The following is a 16,847-nucleotide window of genomic DNA, read 5'->3' on the forward strand; positions in this document are numbered from 1 at the left end:
CCCTTTATTGTCGGTGGCTCTAGGAAGGCCCACCACGAGAAACGCTTCTCTTTCCCCGACAGCACGACGAGAAATAGAAAACCTGTGATAAGGCCACAGCAGATAAGACAAAGGACCGACGGCGGAGGCAGGACAAGCGGTGTGCGTGCGTGAGTGTTGCGCACTTTTCACAGCTTTCGACGTGAATCGTCGACAAATCGACGGACAAGCCGCATCGCTTGAAGCGTTTGTGCACAAACGCACGCGAAGGCTGCCTCCAAAGGAGAGCGCCGCTCTCCCTCCACCGCTATCAGAAGGCCTTGCGCCCCGCCTCGTTCGTGTACTCGGGTGCATCTGGGAAGGTGGTAGGGGCACGGTACGATGGTCCATTGTAGTCGTGGCGCAGCATACCATTGAACTTCGCCCACGGCTGCCGCCGGGTCTTGGTGTACACCGTGCCAGTGAGCTCCTTACCGCTGTGCACACGCGCACGCACCTGTTGCATAATGAGGTCGTGGCGGCTAATGAACTTGCTCTCGCTGCGATGCCAGCCCCATATGGCCCACATGTCACGAGGCATTGGCTTGGCGCCTTCCTCGTTAACGGAAAGGTACCCGGACGAGGCAGTGAAGGAGCCCAAGCGATCCAGCTGGTCCATCCACATCCTGAACTCTGTGTCCATGCGCATGACAGACTGCATCGCCCCATCCTTCACGGCCCGCTTGAAGTACGCCTCGCTCTTCTCGGGTGGAAGGCCGCACAGCTTCGCCGCCAGCATCATGTTCACATAACTCTGAGCGTTGGGCTCCAGCCCCAACGTTTCCATCTCCTTGAATAGCTGCTCCGTCTGCTCGTAGTTCTTGGCAAAGGCGGCAGCCTGCATAACGGCGTTGTAGATGTAGTGGTCGGCACCGTAGCGCTTAAGATAGTGCCGGAACACATCCAGAACTCGCTCCATGTTCTCCTTCGGCGCTTTCTCCACCACCGGCAGCAGCGTAATGATCGTCTTCTCGCAGTGGAGCTTACCCCAATAGGGCTCATCACGCGCGTGAACGTACAGGCGCCACGCCGCCTCGGGCGTCACCTCGAAGTTGTCGCCGGCGTTGTAGAATCCGATGTCCTTCGGCCACTTGGTGTAGCCCAGCGCGTTGAACTGCCGCTCTTGCCAGTTGTTAGGGTGTCGACGTGGGTGCACCAGCGCTAAGGGCACAAACTGGCTCAGCTTCGCATCTGAGATCTTTGGCCGCCAGGCCAGGTTCTTGCCACCACGTCGGGTGCGACCAGGATTGTGAGTCCACCCCTTCTTCAACGCAATCTCAGTGCGGCGCAGCATTCTCTTTTCCACCCAATCTTACCATTCTTCGCACCCTTTTTCCCCGCGACGTAACAAATGACAGTGGGGGAAGTGGTCCACATCATAGCGCGTGTGACGTGTGTGCGTGGCGTGTAAGCACGACGGTAGTGGAGTTGCGGGGTAAGAGATGGGCAGGGCATGCCATACAGTGCGACATCAGTGAGAAAGTGGGGAGGGAAAGGATGAACAGGATGGACGATGCAGTGCCGGCGAATACGCGAGATCAGACCCGCACAGGGTGGCAGCGACAGAGGGGAGAGGGGGAGGTTCCCTACGTGTGCGCATGAGTCAGTGCTTTGGCGTCCCGTCCTTGCCGCTAGGGGGCAGAAGGGCGGAACGGGTGAAGGGCGTGCAGGACGTTTCCAGTCATGTCCGTTACTCGCACGCAACGACGACACTTACGCACATGCAGAGAAGCGTAACTGTGGCAGCGCAATTCTTTCCTCCCCCCCGCCTGCCGTATGCACAATGGGCAAAGACACAACTAGGAGTACGCACTGTATCACATCTCGCGATGCGCGTGCGCGTGTCACTTGTGTGCCAGTTGCTCTGGCTCTTAATGTTTTTCGATGTGCAAGCATGATTAGCACGCGAATAATGGCAATGAGGGATGCACGCACGAAGAGGAGTAGCGGAGGAAGTTGAGGGGTGGGGGAGGAGCGCGTCGATGGGGCGATCGCCAAATCTATTGTCGTTTAGCCTAACAGCGCAGCCAATGCCGAGAGCAAGCGAGCGAGAGTAGAGTCAAAGCAGCAGTCACATCAAGAAGTGGGAGGGCGAGTAGGAGAGAGAGGGGGAGAGAGGGAGAGGCGCTAAAAGTGCAGGTTCAGCCGATCGCCAAAGTCGCTGTTTACGGCCAGCGCCTCAAACTCCTCAAACGTAATGTAGCCGTCCCGATCAGCATCCGCCTCGATGAATGTCTTGTCCACAATCTGCTGCAGCTGCATCTGGGAGAGGTTCACCCCAACCATGATGCTGAGCATTTGAAAGAGGTCCTTGTTGCTTATGCGGCCGTCACCGTCGATGTCGTACATCTTGAACGTGAACCGCAGCTTATCTTCCTTCGAGGTCGCCGAGGAGAGCACCGCTAGTGCCCGCACAAAGTCCCCAAAGTCCACCGTGGAGTCGCCGTCCGTGTCCATCACCGCCAGCACCCTGTCGACGAGTGGGTTGGAGGCTAGTGCAGGGATCGAGTTGAACTCCGCTCGAGTGATCTTGCCAGACTTGTCCTTGTTCAGCTTGGAAAAGCTCTTGTACAGCCGCTGCACTTGCGCGTCCGTGAGCGCCGTGGACTCGCGGATGTTCTGCAGCTCCTCCGCTGTGAGTGGAATCTCGTTCATTGTCGACGTCGCTCACAGACTGACATGCGTCCAATTTGCGTATTTGGGCGAGACAGAAAGACGCCAAGGATGTGGTATGGAAAGGAGGAGGAAAATGAGCGGCTGATGTGGTCGAATGCACCACGAATACGTCGCGCTTCAGGATGCACAGATGCAAAAACAGGGAGAGGCCCAAGAGCGTGTGTGTGTTATGAAAAATTTACAGGCGAGACAAGCGAGAGTGAATTCCATACGCGTGCGCCCTCACTCAAGCGCATGCGGCGGGGAGCAGAAGCACGCGCGGATAGGGAGAGGGAAAGCCTCATCAGAGGGCCGCTGTGCCTGCGAGATATCTGTAGCACACACATGTGTCGTCCGCAAACGCCAACACAGCAACACAGAAGTTGTGGATGCTGGCCTGTACGGAAGGCGAGAGGGCAACAGCCGCAGAGCGCGTTTCAGGTTGCCCCTCGGGCACGGATACAGACATTAAGAAGAAACGTGCGCATCACACCAATGAAGTGAGCAGGTGAATAAGGTGCAGGCAAAGAAGAAAACAAAAAAGGAAGGAGAGGAGGAGGCTGATGTACATGGCAGGCAAAAGAAGAGGAGAGGTGTCGGGGGGGGGTACGCATGCGCATTTAACAGCGCGCTTTCTGGTCGCAATGCATGTCCCCCTTTCTCTCGAAGAGCTACTACACACCCACACCTCTTCACTCCTCGCTCGCGTGAAAGGGTGTGTACTACAGAGAGCTGCCGTCGAGGTCTAGCGAGCAGGCCGCGGTGTAGATGGCGGCAGCGCTGCACAACGCTGCGCGGATAGCGGTACGTGAAGCCAAAGGAGGCAGAAGTGGAAACGCATCCGCGCTCCTCTCGCTCTCCATACTAATGACAGCGGCGAAACGCTGCCACTGGTCGCGTAGATTGCCATAGGTGCGCTGCACGGCCCAGGCCGCCAGTACGTCCGGGTAAAGAGCCTCTGCAGGCACGGCACCCTTGACGTCCGTGTCAAAGGCCCCGAACAGCGCCTCCACGTTGGAGTTCAGCCGAGGGTGGTGACGGTGCTCGATCAACAGAGTGAAAATCGCCAACGCCTCTGTGGTGTCGCTATCGGCATTGTACGACGGCAGCGAGGTAAACATCGTGTCAGCGTACTTGGTACTGAGCACCTCCGCAGGTCCGATGAGCGCGAGCAGTTCGCGGAAGCCCTCTCGGCTGAGCCGGTCTTCCTCTCCTGCCGCAGCAAACGACAACACGCGGCCCGTGACCTTTACGAGAGCCGAGTACACCGTCGGAAGGGAAACAGCGGACGCGTAGCCCACAAGAGGGTGCAGCTGCGCCGATGGCTCCAACGTTTTTGTCATACTGCAATCATCGCCAGTGATCAAGCCATGCATGTTGCGCTTCGTCACAGTCGCTGCTTTCGGTAGGAGGTGCATCTCGAACTGGCGCAGCTTCGCATTGGTGCGCTCACGAAACAGCTCCTCGCGCTTCGCAGCCGGAATCCTGTGAACCGGTGGGCGCAAAGATCGCAAGAAGTAGTCATAGGAGCTCTCGAAGGGCTCGCTCGGCGTCGGCCCGGACGCTGGTGATGCGATCGCTGCGGTGGTGTCGGTAGTAGTGCCGGCACAAGCGCCATCCTCCGGCACCCGCTCCTTCCGCCATACTCCTGTCTTGGGATGATACCGGTACCTAGGAAGAGGCGGTGCGTGGAGCGGGGAATGGGGAGGCGTCGGCATCGACGGCCAACGTGCGGGAGTCTCCCTCACGGCTCTTCGTTGTTGGCCTCGCCTCGCCTTCTCTTTGTGAGCGCCGTGATCGGTGCAGCGCTCGCTCTCGCCAAACGTAAAGAGGGAAAACGCACACGCGTCTGCGCTTGTTGTTGATGCCACGTGCGGCTGCAGTGTCGGGAGGCACTGAGGGAGGCGCGAGAGAGGGTAAGGCCCGATGTGGCCGAGTTTCGGCACGAATACTGCACCTGCTGTAGAGCAGATACGACGCACCAAGAGAGAGGGAAGAGGAGAGCGAGCAAAGTGGGCAGCCGCGGCAGCAGTCGCAGTGCGATGAGCAGCATTGGCAGCGCGTGTCGAGGGGGAGCGCTTTGGAGGGCGGGAAGAGAGGAGCAGCCGCGGTCTTCCGTTTTGTGTTCATCGGCGCAAGCACACGCAAACGGCAATAACGATAGCAAGAGAGAGCGAGAGAGAGACAAGCGCACATCACACATGCACGCGCGCACACACACATGTTTGAGGGCATGGCACGAAACAGAATGGCGAGTCACCACAGAGAAAGAGAAGAGAATGTAGATGGGGCCTCAGGGCAATAATAGTACACGCGCACCGGCCAACACACGCACTCATCGCAAATGGGTGCACTTAGTGAGCTGCGCACTGGTGCCGTCATAGGGAGAGGCGACGGCATCAAGAAGAACGAGGAAGAAAAACAAAAAAGAAGCGGCGCACATCAATGGAGAGAAAGGGATGACGCGAGAATGGAGCCGCAGCACCGCTGAGCGGAGCCCCCTGAGGGTGTGTCTGTGTCTGTGTGTGTCAGTGGAGAAAGCCATGAAATGATAAGAGAAAACAAGTAGCAGCAGGCACTCAGCGAAAAAGAGAAAGTGTGAGGGAGACGTGGTGTGTATAAGACGGAAAGGAGCAACAGAGGCTGGCAAAGTTGGAGGGTGGAGGTGGTGATGCGCTGATGCGGAGGGATGAGAGGGTCGACGCCACCGTCGTCGTGGTGCTAGTGCGTGCCGTCCCCTCGGCGGTTTTGACAAGAAAGTAATGGGAGCCGGCTCAGAGAAAAGGAAACGAAAAACAGAAGATAGGCGCTGAAGCGCCCTGCGTCATCGTCCCTCACATGTTCGACGCTAAAAGCAGCAACAATACCGACGACAACCGCAGCAGTAGTTGCAGCATGCAAGAATGGATACACGCATGCACCACGGCCACCACCGTCGCAAATACATACACATACATGAAAAATGGGGAGACCACAAGGAAACGCGCACAAGGCGCACACACATACACGTGTGCATGCATTCACCGAGAGAGTTGAAGCGAAGAAGAGTCAGAGGGAGAGAGGTGAGAGAACAGCGAGAAGAAAAAGGAAAACAGTGATATCTAATATGAGGGGGCAGAGAGAGACGCGCAAACAAGGAGCGGGGTGTGTGGGGAGGGAGAGGAGACAACACGGACGGCGCCTCTTATACCGACATTGTGTGACGTTGTGCATGTGCATATATACTCAAGCGAATAAAAGGCGTTTGGGTGAAAGCAGCACACAGCGGAGAATGAGAAGCAACGCCGCGAGAGGAAGGGACTCATGGATGGAGAGGCAGCCGCAGCGTCAGAAACACCTCCAAGAGCCAGAGATAAAGACCATCAGTCGGTGTAGGTTTTGGTGAGAAACGGGTGATCGAGAAGCTGCGCGGCGGAGGGACGCAATGCGGCGTCCAAGGTCAAGCACAGCCGCACAAAGCCAACGTAGTCGTGATCGTCGAAGCCGAAGAGCACCGCCGCGTCGGGCGGCTCCGATGGAAAGTGGAAGACGAGCTGCTCATCCTCGTAGTCGTAGAAGGCCCCGTGTTTTGTGACGTAGAGGGAGGTATTGCGCCCTTCCTGGAGCATCTCCGCCGGTATCGGCCCGCATACGCTCGCGATAGAGGCAAGCATGGTAGGCACGGACTCAACATTGAAGAGCACTGTTCCAGTCGCCAGCTCTGCTGCTGTAGCCCCCAGAGACCAAATGTCGACCGCGGGGCCGTACTTGCAGCCGAGAATGACCTCGGGCGCACGGTAGGAGCGGGACTGGACGTAGGAGCTGAGCGTGTCCGTCATGTAGCAGCTGCTGCCCAAGTCGAGCACTTTCACATCGCAGTCGGCCACTGATTTGAAGGCGATATTCTCCGGCTTGATGTCGCAGTGAATGAGGTTGACGGAATGGATTAGCTTTAGCGCGGTGAGCACCTGGCGCACGATGCGCTGCAGACGCGCAAGGGTGAAGTAAGCGCAGCGCTCTACAATGTCGAGCTTCCTCACATATTCGTACAGGTTGTCGAACAGGAGCTCCGTGACGAGGACAAGGTGCTCTCGAAAGTAGAAGTAGTCGAGCAGCCGCACGACGCAGCATGCATCGGCGTCGCCGGCGTCGTTGACGCAGGTCAGCGCTCGTAGCTCGTCGAGGCCTTGGTCTAAGAAGGTCTTGGAGTTTCGGATTATCTTGAGGCACACAGGCTGGCCTGTCTGCTCGTCGTAGCATCGGACAGTTCGAGAAAAGGTCGCGGCATCGATCGGGGCATCCACGCGGTAGCGTCCGCCTATGAGATAGCCCTTCACTAATTCAAACTCCTTTTTCTCCTCCGACCCCGTCTTCCCTGCCTCGTAGAACACCTTAAGTTCGAAGTGACGCCATGGTAAGTTCGACGGTGGCTGCTGCTTCTCATATGGATGAACAGACACCAAAGAGACGGGGTGCGCAGCGTACTCGACGTAGTGGTCGCGCAGGAGGCCGGCGCCGTAGTCAAAGAGCGGCGCGATGCAGCACTTCGCATCCGCGGGGTCCTCGTCCGGGCTCCACAAGTCCTCCTCGTCACCAATGCAGGTGACCACAAATCGCCTCTGCGACGTCACCTGGAGAGGAGAGGGTGCGACCGCGATGGAGGAGAGGGACGGGAACGAGTTGCCCCGTGCCTTGGAGGACTCGCGACTCTTGTGTGGCTGCGACTTCCGTCCTTTCTTCGCGTTCTTTGCGTGAGAGGCGGTGTTGGGCCGCATGCCCCACTCCACCTCCAACGACTCTGCCATCCCTACGTGGCCGACGCTCTTCAGCACACGGATCACCTCCCGCAGCTTGGCCTGATCGACGCCGCTGGAGGTCGGCATGGTGCCCACGCGTCCCGCTTGATAACGGAAGACACAGGCAGCAATACCGTCTAGGAGGGTAGAGAAAAGGAAGAAAGAGTCGGAATGGCAATGCGTCCGTCGATGCACACATACACACACACGAGCACAAGCGCGAGTGGCGCACGACGTTCAAATGCGACCGTGCACAGGCGCGCACACAACCGACACTTGCGTGAGTGCAGACTCGCAGAGGACAGTTGAGGAGAGAAGCGCTGCCCATCCTCGCGGCATATACGCACGAAAGGGAAAATAGAAAAAGAGAAAGGGAGACGATAAAGCGGCAATAGGGGAGCAGAGCAAAAGAAGACTGCACAACCACACGCTGTGGCGCACGGGAGAGTACTAGCATTCTGTTGAGCACGCCCACCTACACACGTGAATGCACGACCCCTGTCGATGCACATAGAGCGTCCCACACCCTCCCTCCCCCGCTGCCACCAGACCACCTCTGATGCTCAGCAGGTCATCTGCTCTGCACTGAACCATATTTGGGCCGAGTAGCGAGAGGAGAGAGGAAGAGAAGAGGGGATGAGACACGGCAAGAAGGTGCTGTCGTGCATACTTGATGGCGCCGCAGGCCATGGGGAATGCGAGAGATTCCTCGGGTCCATCTCCACCTGCACCTCGCCATCGTCTGGAGGTGCCCCTCCCTGTGCACATTCTGTCCGGCCAGCGGCCGTGACAGCATTCGGCCCTCACTCCACTCTCGTGCATCCTCGGCGTTTGTCTTGTTACGTGTCGCTTCTCGTATGCTGTCATCTATAGAGAGCAAAACCCACACCTTGTTTTCTTTCGTGCACAGCAACATGCAGACAAGGGCCTGCAAACGATACGCGCAAGCACGCACACACACACACACACCTAAGCAACTGCCCACGCAACGACTAGGCGAGGGAGATCTATGGCTTGACAGGTAATACGCGTGGCGCCATCACCTGGCATGGCCTCCCCTAAGCTCTCGCACTCCGTGGCGATATGCTTCTGCCTTTAGCACACGTCGTTGTCGCCCCTGCTGCAGCGGTAGTGGTGGTGGTCATTCTATGAGGCAGGCAACTAAGCAACGCCTTTGAGAGACGCGAGTTGTGTGTGCAGTGTGAGGGAGGTGATGAGGAAACTAGGGGCGGCTGTGATGAAAAACATTAAGCTCTGAAGGAACGCAAGGCCGCAGATGTGGTGCTGAGGGGGTGTAGAGGCGGGCATCCACGTGTGCGCTGCTGCAGTTTCGCCTTGTGGTACTGGCTGAAATCACCTACAGCGTTCCCTTTTAGGGGCCCCACACACCACCCCTTGCCCACATTACCACGTCTGCACCGGCAAACATCTTGCGGCCATCGTCTCTTTCTGCAGCAGACGCTCACATTCTCATAAACGACTCGCACACTTTGATCACCTTAGGGCACATGCGGAAGTCTACCAGCTGACGCGAAATCAACGCCATCTTGGCTCCCTCGTTGAGTAGCTCGCCAAGGTGGCCGGTCTCCTTCTTGATGCCTTTGAAAAGGATGCCATCCAAGTTCCCGTACTTCTTCAAGAGGTTTCGCGCGCGCACCTTGCCGATGCCATTGACGCCGGGAATGTTGTCGGAAGAATCACCTGCCAATGACTTGAAGTCGCGCACCAGTTTGGGGGGCACCCCGACGCGCTCAATCACGCCCCTCTCCGATACGAGATGCTTTGTGCGGATGTCGTAATGGTAGCTCTTCTTCGCCTCGTCAACAAGCTGGTACAGGTCGTAGTCGTGCGACATCACGACCGTGGGCCTTCTGCTCTGCTGGTTGAAAAAAGCAAGGGTGGCGATCATGTCGTCGGCCTCCGCGTTGAGGTTCGTCAGCCCCGCGTCGCAGTCTGGGACTACAAGAAGCGACTCTCGCGGCTCGTCAGCGAACACCTTCTTCGCCACTCTCTCAATCAACCGAAACTCAGGTGTGACGGTCTTCTCCAGCCTATTCGCCTTGTAGTCGGCGTAGATCTGGCGCCGGCCTCCGTCGCCATGGTCAAAGCAGACGATGATTCTGTTGTGCTTCGGTGTGTGCGTGTACTCTGTCTGCGGAGATAGGAGATGCTGCGCCATGTGTGCCGGATCAAAGCTATGGGCCGTTGCGATCATGAAGCGAGCGTTCTTGATGGCGAACTGCTTCACATCGATAGACGTGCCGTACCTCTCAGCTGTGTAGCTCCACCGGTGGTACCACCGGTGAACCAAGGCTGGCCCGTCGATGAGAACAATGGCCTTCTCTCGTGCGGGCATCACTGCGGCGCGGCGAAGACAGCGCGCGAGGACAGTGCGGAGACGCACGTTCACCAAAGTTGCAGCCGACAAGGCAAGAGCTGCAGTGACGCTTGATGAGAAGAAAATCGAAAAGCAGCGAAGGCCGTGCGCTGCAGCCGGCCCTCCGCCGCTACACGCACACGCACCGTATGTTAGCCTTCGGGTGAAGATGGGAGATGGAGATGCGTGTAGGTAACGGACTTGTTATTAGACCTTCTCGTCTTCTGGCATCTCATTCAAGGAAGCGCGGCGATAGAAGCACAGCACAACAAGAAAGCAAGGGCACATACTGACGCACGCGCGCAGCCGGCAGGCGACAGGTGGGGAGGCAAGTGTAGGGTGGGGTGAGGTGTGAGAGCGGGAAGACCGAGGCGCACCGTATGTGCAGAGCGAGTAAGAGGAGCGATGGAACAAGAGAAGTGAGGAGGGGTAAAAGCGACAAGAGAGAAGAGGTGCACAAGCGCATACAAGAGAGTGAGCGTGGCACATCGGCGGGTGTGACGAGAGGCAGAGGGCTCATCATCCCTGAACACCTCCCGCTGCCCATGCATTCACGGTCACAAAGTGGCCCACGCAGCGTGTTGCATATAGTGCACAACACGAAACGGAAAGTGGTGCACTGTGAATCACATGAACAGCAGCAGCAGCAGTGGACGCACGAGCACATTTTTGTAGGAAGGGAAGTGGAGGAGCACATGCGCTCGTCCACCCCAGCCACCTTGCGTACTGCAGTGCCAGTGTGTGAGCTCCATGCTTTTTGTGCGAGGGCGTGTGCACCTGTGCCATCGGATATAACACGTCGCATACTACGGCACGCGGGAAGAAGTGGACGTTGGATCTCCTCCTGCTAAGCGCGTATGTGCACTCCATCGCGCTGGGGGAGAGCGGGGGCAGGTGCAGAGATGGAGAGGGGGGGAGCACAAAGAGCGAGTGTGCACACAACAGCACACACACACACCGGAGAAGGGGGATGGAGTTGCGAGGTGCTGTCCAGCATGACGGGCACGCGGCTATCCTGCCCACGTCGGCGGACGGCTCAGTCCTTCGTCATGAGAGATACGCCGCTGGAGCCCGCAGGGTAGAGGCCGCGCTCGACAACCTGCGAAAGGCGGGCTTTGACGTTTTCAGGAAGTGTGGAGTGGCGCAAAAGACGCTCGGCCGCCGTCAGTTTCAGTGACCGCACGGCGACGTTCTCTTCGTGGACACCGCTGCTCAAGAAGGATGCGCACACGGCACCCAGCATTCGATTCAAACTCTCCTGCAGAAGGGCCGCGTTCGCTACCCGCCAGAGAGCGAGGCGCACCATGTCATCGGGGGAGGTGCGCGTCTGCCACGCGTCCAGCAACAAGTCTTTTGTGAAGAACGACACATTCATGTGCGGTGAGGTCAACATGGACAGCATCAGATTCAGCGTGGACAGCCGCAGGGAGGGCGAAGTGCTGGAGAGTCTCACCTGCAGTGTTTTGCACGGCAGCTGCCCTGTGACAGCGTCCCAGCCTGCTTGCGTCGACGCCGCGGAGCCGAGAAGGTCGAAGATGGCCTCAGTGGCTCCTTCATCCCTCTCGCTCGCCTCCACGGCTGGTATCACGGTAGACACACAGGCGGCGGCGTCACGTTGCCCGTTCGCCTCGTGATGGATCAGCGCAATGCTCCAAAAGCGGCACACATACGCGAAGCACAAGGAATCGTCGTTCGCGCGCAGGATTTCCATCGTGCGCTGCCGCAGCGCCGATGGCACGGCGACCGTGCGACACGCCACCCCACTGGCTATGGTATAGTTGGCTTGCAGCAGCGGATCATTCTCGAATGCGTTCAGTGTGGCCTCAAACATGAAAGGAAGCAGAGACGTCCACTGCTCCAGAAAGCCGCACACTGTTTTGTTTTCTGCTGACTCGGCCGCATCGCAATCAAAGAGTCGAAGCACCTGCTCGTTGTGAAAGTTGGCGTCCAGGCAAGGCCCGAGAAACGCAGCCGCCTCGGTGCTGTCACCCGCAATGGCGATGAGTCGATACAGCGTCTTTGACATGCTTGAAGCGACGGCAGTGTCAGCAGCCGCGGCGGACCGCACGATAAACTCCACGAGGAACTGAGCAGCAGGGGCAAGCAGGACGGCTTTGCTCTCTCTCGACGGTTGTGTGAACACGTCCTCTAGCACTCGCCCGATAAGGTGAAAGACGTCTGCGTTACCGACCGCCTCCATTTCCCCTACAAGTGCACGTAGCGCGTGAGTTGCTGACGCATCCTTCAGCATGGCGACAATCTGCTGCGGCGTCAAAAGCTGCTGCAGCCGTTTCGTTGCATCACTCGATGCCGCGATGTCGTCCAACGACACGTTGATCGCCAGCTGGCGAAGATCGTCTGCGTCCATCGCTGTGAAGAGCACAAAAAGAGAGAAAGAGGCCTGGCTCTGGAAACGTTGCAGGCAGTCGCTGATGCGTGTGGATGTGTGTTCGCAGGCAAACAAACATCATGTCAGTGCGGTTGACGGCGCGTGACAGCAACCGAGCAAAAGGGAGGAGGGAGGATGCAGTTTAGCGAGTGAGAGTCTGAGAAAGGCGAAAAGAAGGTGGCGGTCAGGCAGCGTGCCGTGGGCAAAGAGATATGTACACGCTTGCGCATCTAATGCAGCAACAGGCTCGTCAGCGCGCACACACGGAAGAGTGAAAGACTGTGATCGGGACACTGGAATGCAACGTTTTACCTCTCAGAGGCAACCGTCCTGCACTCGTGGTGCCAATGATGGATTGCGCTGCGCACACGTTACGTGGTGCGATGGAGCGAAGAATGCACACCCACGTACTCCTACGGAGAAACACACAGACGCTCTCTCGTGAGGGGGACTGCGACAGAGGAAAACGGTCTCCACGGAGAAGCCCGAACAAGAAAACACCGAAAAGCGAAGAGTCGTCGTTGGGCAGAAGAGGGCGAACTTCTTCACTCTCGTAGTGTGTGATATAGTAAAGGTGAAAGAGGAAGAGGAAAGAAGGCAGCTCGGGCTGGCCGTAAAAGGGAGGCGGAAAGGCAAGCCGCATCTAGCACGCGCACGCACATGTACATATATACACATATACACGCCATCACGAGGTCGATAGCAAAGCACTGCGAACACGACGAACGGACTAGTGAGCGACTCTCGGCTGAAGGCGCGTCTGAGGTAGATAGTGTTGTCCGCACCGAGAAGCATGGCAGCGGTGGCGTAGTCGCTGACAGGCAGCGCTGCAGTACCACTCGCGCCCACAACGAGGGCACGGAAAGCACTTGTGCGAAAAGAGGAAGCAATAGTCGCACATGGGCGTTGCAGGATCGTCTGCTGAGGTGTTGGGCCCCGGGGCTTCGACCTCGTCAAGTGAGAGCGCCGTATTTCTCGTCGCTCCGCCGTCGTCGCCGTCGCTGCAGGTTAGTTTCTTTGGCGCCTTCAGCCCCATGTGTAGCGGCAGCGACGACATTCGCTTCTCGAGTACACGCAGGCGGGCTTCCATCCGTGCATTCTGTAGGCGCTGCTCGCGCACCAGTGCCTCTAAGGTTGTCAGTTCGAGATCGACAACATCAGACTGGAAAAGCTGCTCCTCCATGCGCGATGAGTTCACTTGGCTCTACACTCACCAGAATCCGGAGCTACAGCCAGCCGTTCTGCCACCTCGCATGAAGGAGATTAAAACGGGAGCGGGAGAATCAGAGGCTGCAGAACGCCCACTTGTCGCTGAGAAAGAGGGCAAAGGGGACGCGAAAGCAAGGGGAACTCCGGTGGGAAGGCGCGGGGAGTGCACAAGACAAGTGGCACTACCAGGTGTGTGCGTGTATGTGTGTGTGTCTGTCTGTTTGTCTGTCTGCGTAGGTGAGAAGGAAGGGAGGGTTCGAAAAAAAGGAGGCCGTCGCTGCATCGCGTGCGAGAGCGCGGCTAGGATGGAGGAGAGAAACAGAGAAGGGAGAAAAGACAGAGAGTAAAAGAGCTCACGCTGTATGGCACTTAACACCGCATCCAAGCCGACTGTGGTGTGGCTCTCTCCGCTTCATCAGCTCCGTCAACGTAACTAGGCGCTAGACACGTACACACCAAGCAAAAAAAAAAAATACGGCGCCGCCACAGGACGAGGTTGCAGTTACATGGCATGGCGCTGACGGGTGGCAGAGGAGGAAGGGTAGAAGCAGTCTCTCAACAAGGAGCGCGAAACCGCCACGGTCAGATGGCACTTCCGTGTTAGAAAGAATTCAAGTAGACCCGCATCTGTGCCTACGCGGGTGGAGAGCAGTACGTGCAGCGCCAAGGGGGAGGCAGATATGTTTTGCGTGCGCCGCTCTTCACCTCCACCCCGCCCGCCCGCTCACTAGCCTTCTTCCACTTCACTCTCACTTGCGAGGCTTCAACCTGTTTGCATTCTCTGAATAAGGGTATCTTTACTGCGGCAGTGCGCGGACGACTAGATTGATGGAGAAACACGAAAAGCAACCGCCTTAGTGGGCATAGAAACACGAAAACCAAAAAAATGTACAGGGTAAGTGGCCTTACGTATCAGCGAATTTCTCTTTTCCCCACCCTCCCTCCTTCCCTCTTATTTCTCTTAACCTGTCGTATTCTACTTGGTGGCATCGCCATTTACCTTCTTCCTTCACTGCCCTTCAATGTCGGCCTCGCCGCTCGCTGCTGCTGCTGCTGCACATAACACTCAGCTGCCCGATGCGGCATGGGCCGTACTCCGCTCAACCAGGCGAGCGGCCCACAGTAGAGCACTCTCTCGAGAGAGAACGGAAGAAACGGACGGGAGAGGAAAAAGCGGGGAGGAGGAGGACGGGAAGGACAACACACACAACAGAACTTAAATAGAGGGACGTAAACAGCAAAGGACATACCTCGAGGCGTTCGGAGGGGAGAGCGTGCGCGGCACCAAAGTACACCAGCGTGCGTCGTGCACAGTGGCCCTCAAAATGAGAAACAAAACAGAAAAAAAAAGAATGAAGAAAACGTCCCAAAACGGGGCGGGGGTCGAGCGTATGCAACAACAGTCCGAAAAGAAAGATAAAAAATACGAAGGACATGCACCGTATCCCCCTCCCCTCAAAGCAGTGAGATCAAGAAGGACGGAAAAAAAAGGGGCGGGATCAGCACAGCCCATCACGGCTTCATGTATACGTCTTCGCATGTCGTGCACGGGAGCGTGCACAAAACTGTCAGCGGCACAGACTTTCGAACAAGTACACATGTAAAGGCTGGTAAAAAGGGAGGGGGAGGGGAGGGGCCGAGAGAAACGCACGGAAAGAGGAAAAACCAAAGCTGTTTAGATAAGGCAGAAGAAGCGATAAAAAAAAAAGGACAGCGGAGCTGGTATGATGGAGAGTAATCTGAGGGTTGTACGAAGGGGTTCGAGAGAAAGCAGCTGACTCCGAGAAATTTAGACGTATGTGTATCTGTGAAGGGTTGCTCATGTTCACGCGGTAGCACGAGCGACGCTCACCAATACGCACAAGACTCCAGGCATCGAACACTGTCATTAGTCGCTCCTTCACCTTACTCAATTTGCTTGCCTCTGCTCTCTCTCTGTCGCTAGGTCTCGATGTCGTCTGCCTTTCTCCTTGTCTTTTTTTTTGTGCGGGAGCGAATCCCGCGCCTGGCCTTCGGCTCCTATTCAAGCCATCATCTGTCTGTCCCCCAGCCCATCCCCGCAGCTTCACCTACCCGCCGTCCCTTCCTCACCCGCGGCGCGGGAGGGGGGGGGCATGCAGTTTCTGTTGCAGTGTTGTGCTCCTTGAGAGTCAAAACAGATTTCGATGTTGAGTGTGTGTGTGTGTGTGTGCTCTCTTTTCCCTGCCGCTGTGTTCTCCTCTGCGTGTCATTTTGTGCTCATAGCGATGATTCACACGCACACAAATACCCCCACCACATTCGAGGGGGGCCGATTGCGTCGCAGCTGTGGCAGCATCACACGAGAGAGGGGCGATCAGATAGACTGCAGCGCGAGTCAGATGTGCGCAGCAGGAGCAGAGTCGCAAAAGTGAGGATCAGACGAGGTGGTGGAGATTCACCATTTAACAAAAGGGGATGCTGGTAGAGTGGGAGGTAATGAAAGGCTCACCCAGACGCGGCGCTATGCACCGCTCGTGCTGGTCGCCCCGCTCTTTCCCTCCCTTATCCCACCCGCCTACACTCTCACACCCATTGCTGGCAAAAAAAAAAATCTGATTCAGTAGCAACGAAAAAGGCGGAAATGAGAGAGGAGAACGCAAATAAAAAAGAAAGTGGTTTTCTGTATGGGGACGTGTGTGTGTGTGTGTGTGTGTGTGCTTGTATGTGTTTATGCGTATTTCTGTCTGCGTCTGCGCTTACGCAACAGAAAACATAGAGCGACTTCTTGAGCATTCACATTCATAAAGGGGCACGCAAGGTAACGCAGGCCGCTCAACAAAGACTCCGCGCAACCTAAGGCGCGTGTGATGACCTCCGACACAAACACAGCAGCACATCAATTCGCCCTCTGAGCACGGCGCGTAAGGCTGTCTGCGTGGGTCTGTAGGAGGCACGCATCACCACAAAAAGAAAAAGCACGTGAACAAAACACGCGCATACGCAGGTCAGTGTGCGTCTTTGAAAGCAAGCGATGGAGAGAGCTAGAGTGGGGCGAGGGCTAAGCAGCCAGACATTGCAGGATAGACTTAAGAAGCTGAAAGAAAGAGGGCAGACACGAATACGGCGAAGGTCCGTTGATGCCGTGGAACTCCCTCATTTCCGTTCGACCTCTCCGTCCTCCCTTCTTCACCTCATTCCATTCCACGCGACTGCATGGCATAAAGCAACAAAAATACCAAAAAAAAAAGACAGATAATCAGTGGAAAAGGCGCGCGCGCACACGAAACGCACATATGTTTGCCTTTCCCTGAAAACAAGAATGTACACACTATACAGTGATAAAAGAGAACTGTTTTGCTAACATGTCTATTCTATCATATAGCATGGCTTCACCTCCACGCTACTCTGTCCCTGCCACAGGCACATCGCGTAGTGCGAAGCAGCCGTAGACACGCGTTAGTCC

At 56.9% G+C, this 16,847-nt stretch overlaps 7 protein-coding genes across 7 annotated transcripts; all 7 read right to left on the reverse strand.

The window, feature by feature from the left end:
• Positions 1-289: 289 nt before the first annotated feature.
• LINJ_21_1980 (conserved hypothetical protein) lies at positions 290-1,312 on the reverse strand (the record flags this gene model as incomplete). Its single annotated transcript, XM_001465421.1, has 1 exon — positions 290-1,312. The coding sequence occupies one exon, from the start codon at positions 1,310-1,312 to the stop codon at positions 290-292; it is 1,023 nt and encodes a 340-aa protein (XP_001465458.1).
• Positions 1,313-2,145: 833 nt separating this feature from the next.
• Positions 2,146-2,673, reverse strand: LINJ_21_1990 (putative calcineurin B subunit; the record flags this gene model as incomplete). Its single annotated transcript, XM_001465422.1, has 1 exon — positions 2,146-2,673. One exon carries the CDS (start codon positions 2,671-2,673, stop codon positions 2,146-2,148), a length of 528 nt encoding a protein of 175 aa, XP_001465459.1.
• A 722-nt stretch (positions 2,674-3,395) lies between these two features.
• LINJ_21_2000 (conserved hypothetical protein) lies at positions 3,396-4,091 on the reverse strand (the record flags this gene model as incomplete). The annotated part of the gene is made up of 1 exon (XM_001465423.1): positions 3,396-4,091. The coding sequence occupies one exon, from the start codon at positions 4,089-4,091 to the stop codon at positions 3,396-3,398; it is 696 nt and encodes a 231-aa protein (XP_001465460.1).
• Positions 4,092-6,035: 1,944 nt separating this feature from the next.
• On the reverse strand, positions 6,036-7,535 carry LINJ_21_2010 (putative protein kinase; the record flags this gene model as incomplete). The annotated part of the gene is made up of 1 exon (XM_001465424.2): positions 6,036-7,535. One exon carries the CDS (start codon positions 7,533-7,535, stop codon positions 6,036-6,038), a length of 1,500 nt encoding a protein of 499 aa, XP_001465461.2.
• Positions 7,536-8,910: 1,375 nt separating this feature from the next.
• LINJ_21_2020 (putative mitochondrial structure specific endonuclease I (SSE-1)) lies at positions 8,911-9,804 on the reverse strand (the record flags this gene model as incomplete). The annotated part of the gene is made up of 1 exon (XM_001465425.1): positions 8,911-9,804. The coding sequence occupies one exon, from the start codon at positions 9,802-9,804 to the stop codon at positions 8,911-8,913; it is 894 nt and encodes a 297-aa protein (XP_001465462.1).
• A 1,057-nt stretch (positions 9,805-10,861) lies between these two features.
• Positions 10,862-12,193, reverse strand: LINJ_21_2030 (conserved hypothetical protein; the record flags this gene model as incomplete). The annotated part of the gene is made up of 1 exon (XM_001465426.1): positions 10,862-12,193. The coding sequence occupies one exon, from the start codon at positions 12,191-12,193 to the stop codon at positions 10,862-10,864; it is 1,332 nt and encodes a 443-aa protein (XP_001465463.1).
• Positions 12,194-12,944: 751 nt separating this feature from the next.
• LINJ_21_2040 (conserved hypothetical protein) lies at positions 12,945-13,397 on the reverse strand (the record flags this gene model as incomplete). The annotated part of the gene is made up of 1 exon (XM_001465427.1): positions 12,945-13,397. One exon carries the CDS (start codon positions 13,395-13,397, stop codon positions 12,945-12,947), a length of 453 nt encoding a protein of 150 aa, XP_001465464.1.
• Positions 13,398-16,847: the final 3,450 nt, after the last annotated feature.

Source organism: Leishmania infantum, chromosome 21, assembly GCF_000002875.2.
Source record: "Leishmania infantum JPCM5 genome chromosome 21".
NCBI classification, from domain to species: domain Eukaryota; phylum Euglenozoa; class Kinetoplastea; order Trypanosomatida; family Trypanosomatidae; genus Leishmania; species Leishmania infantum.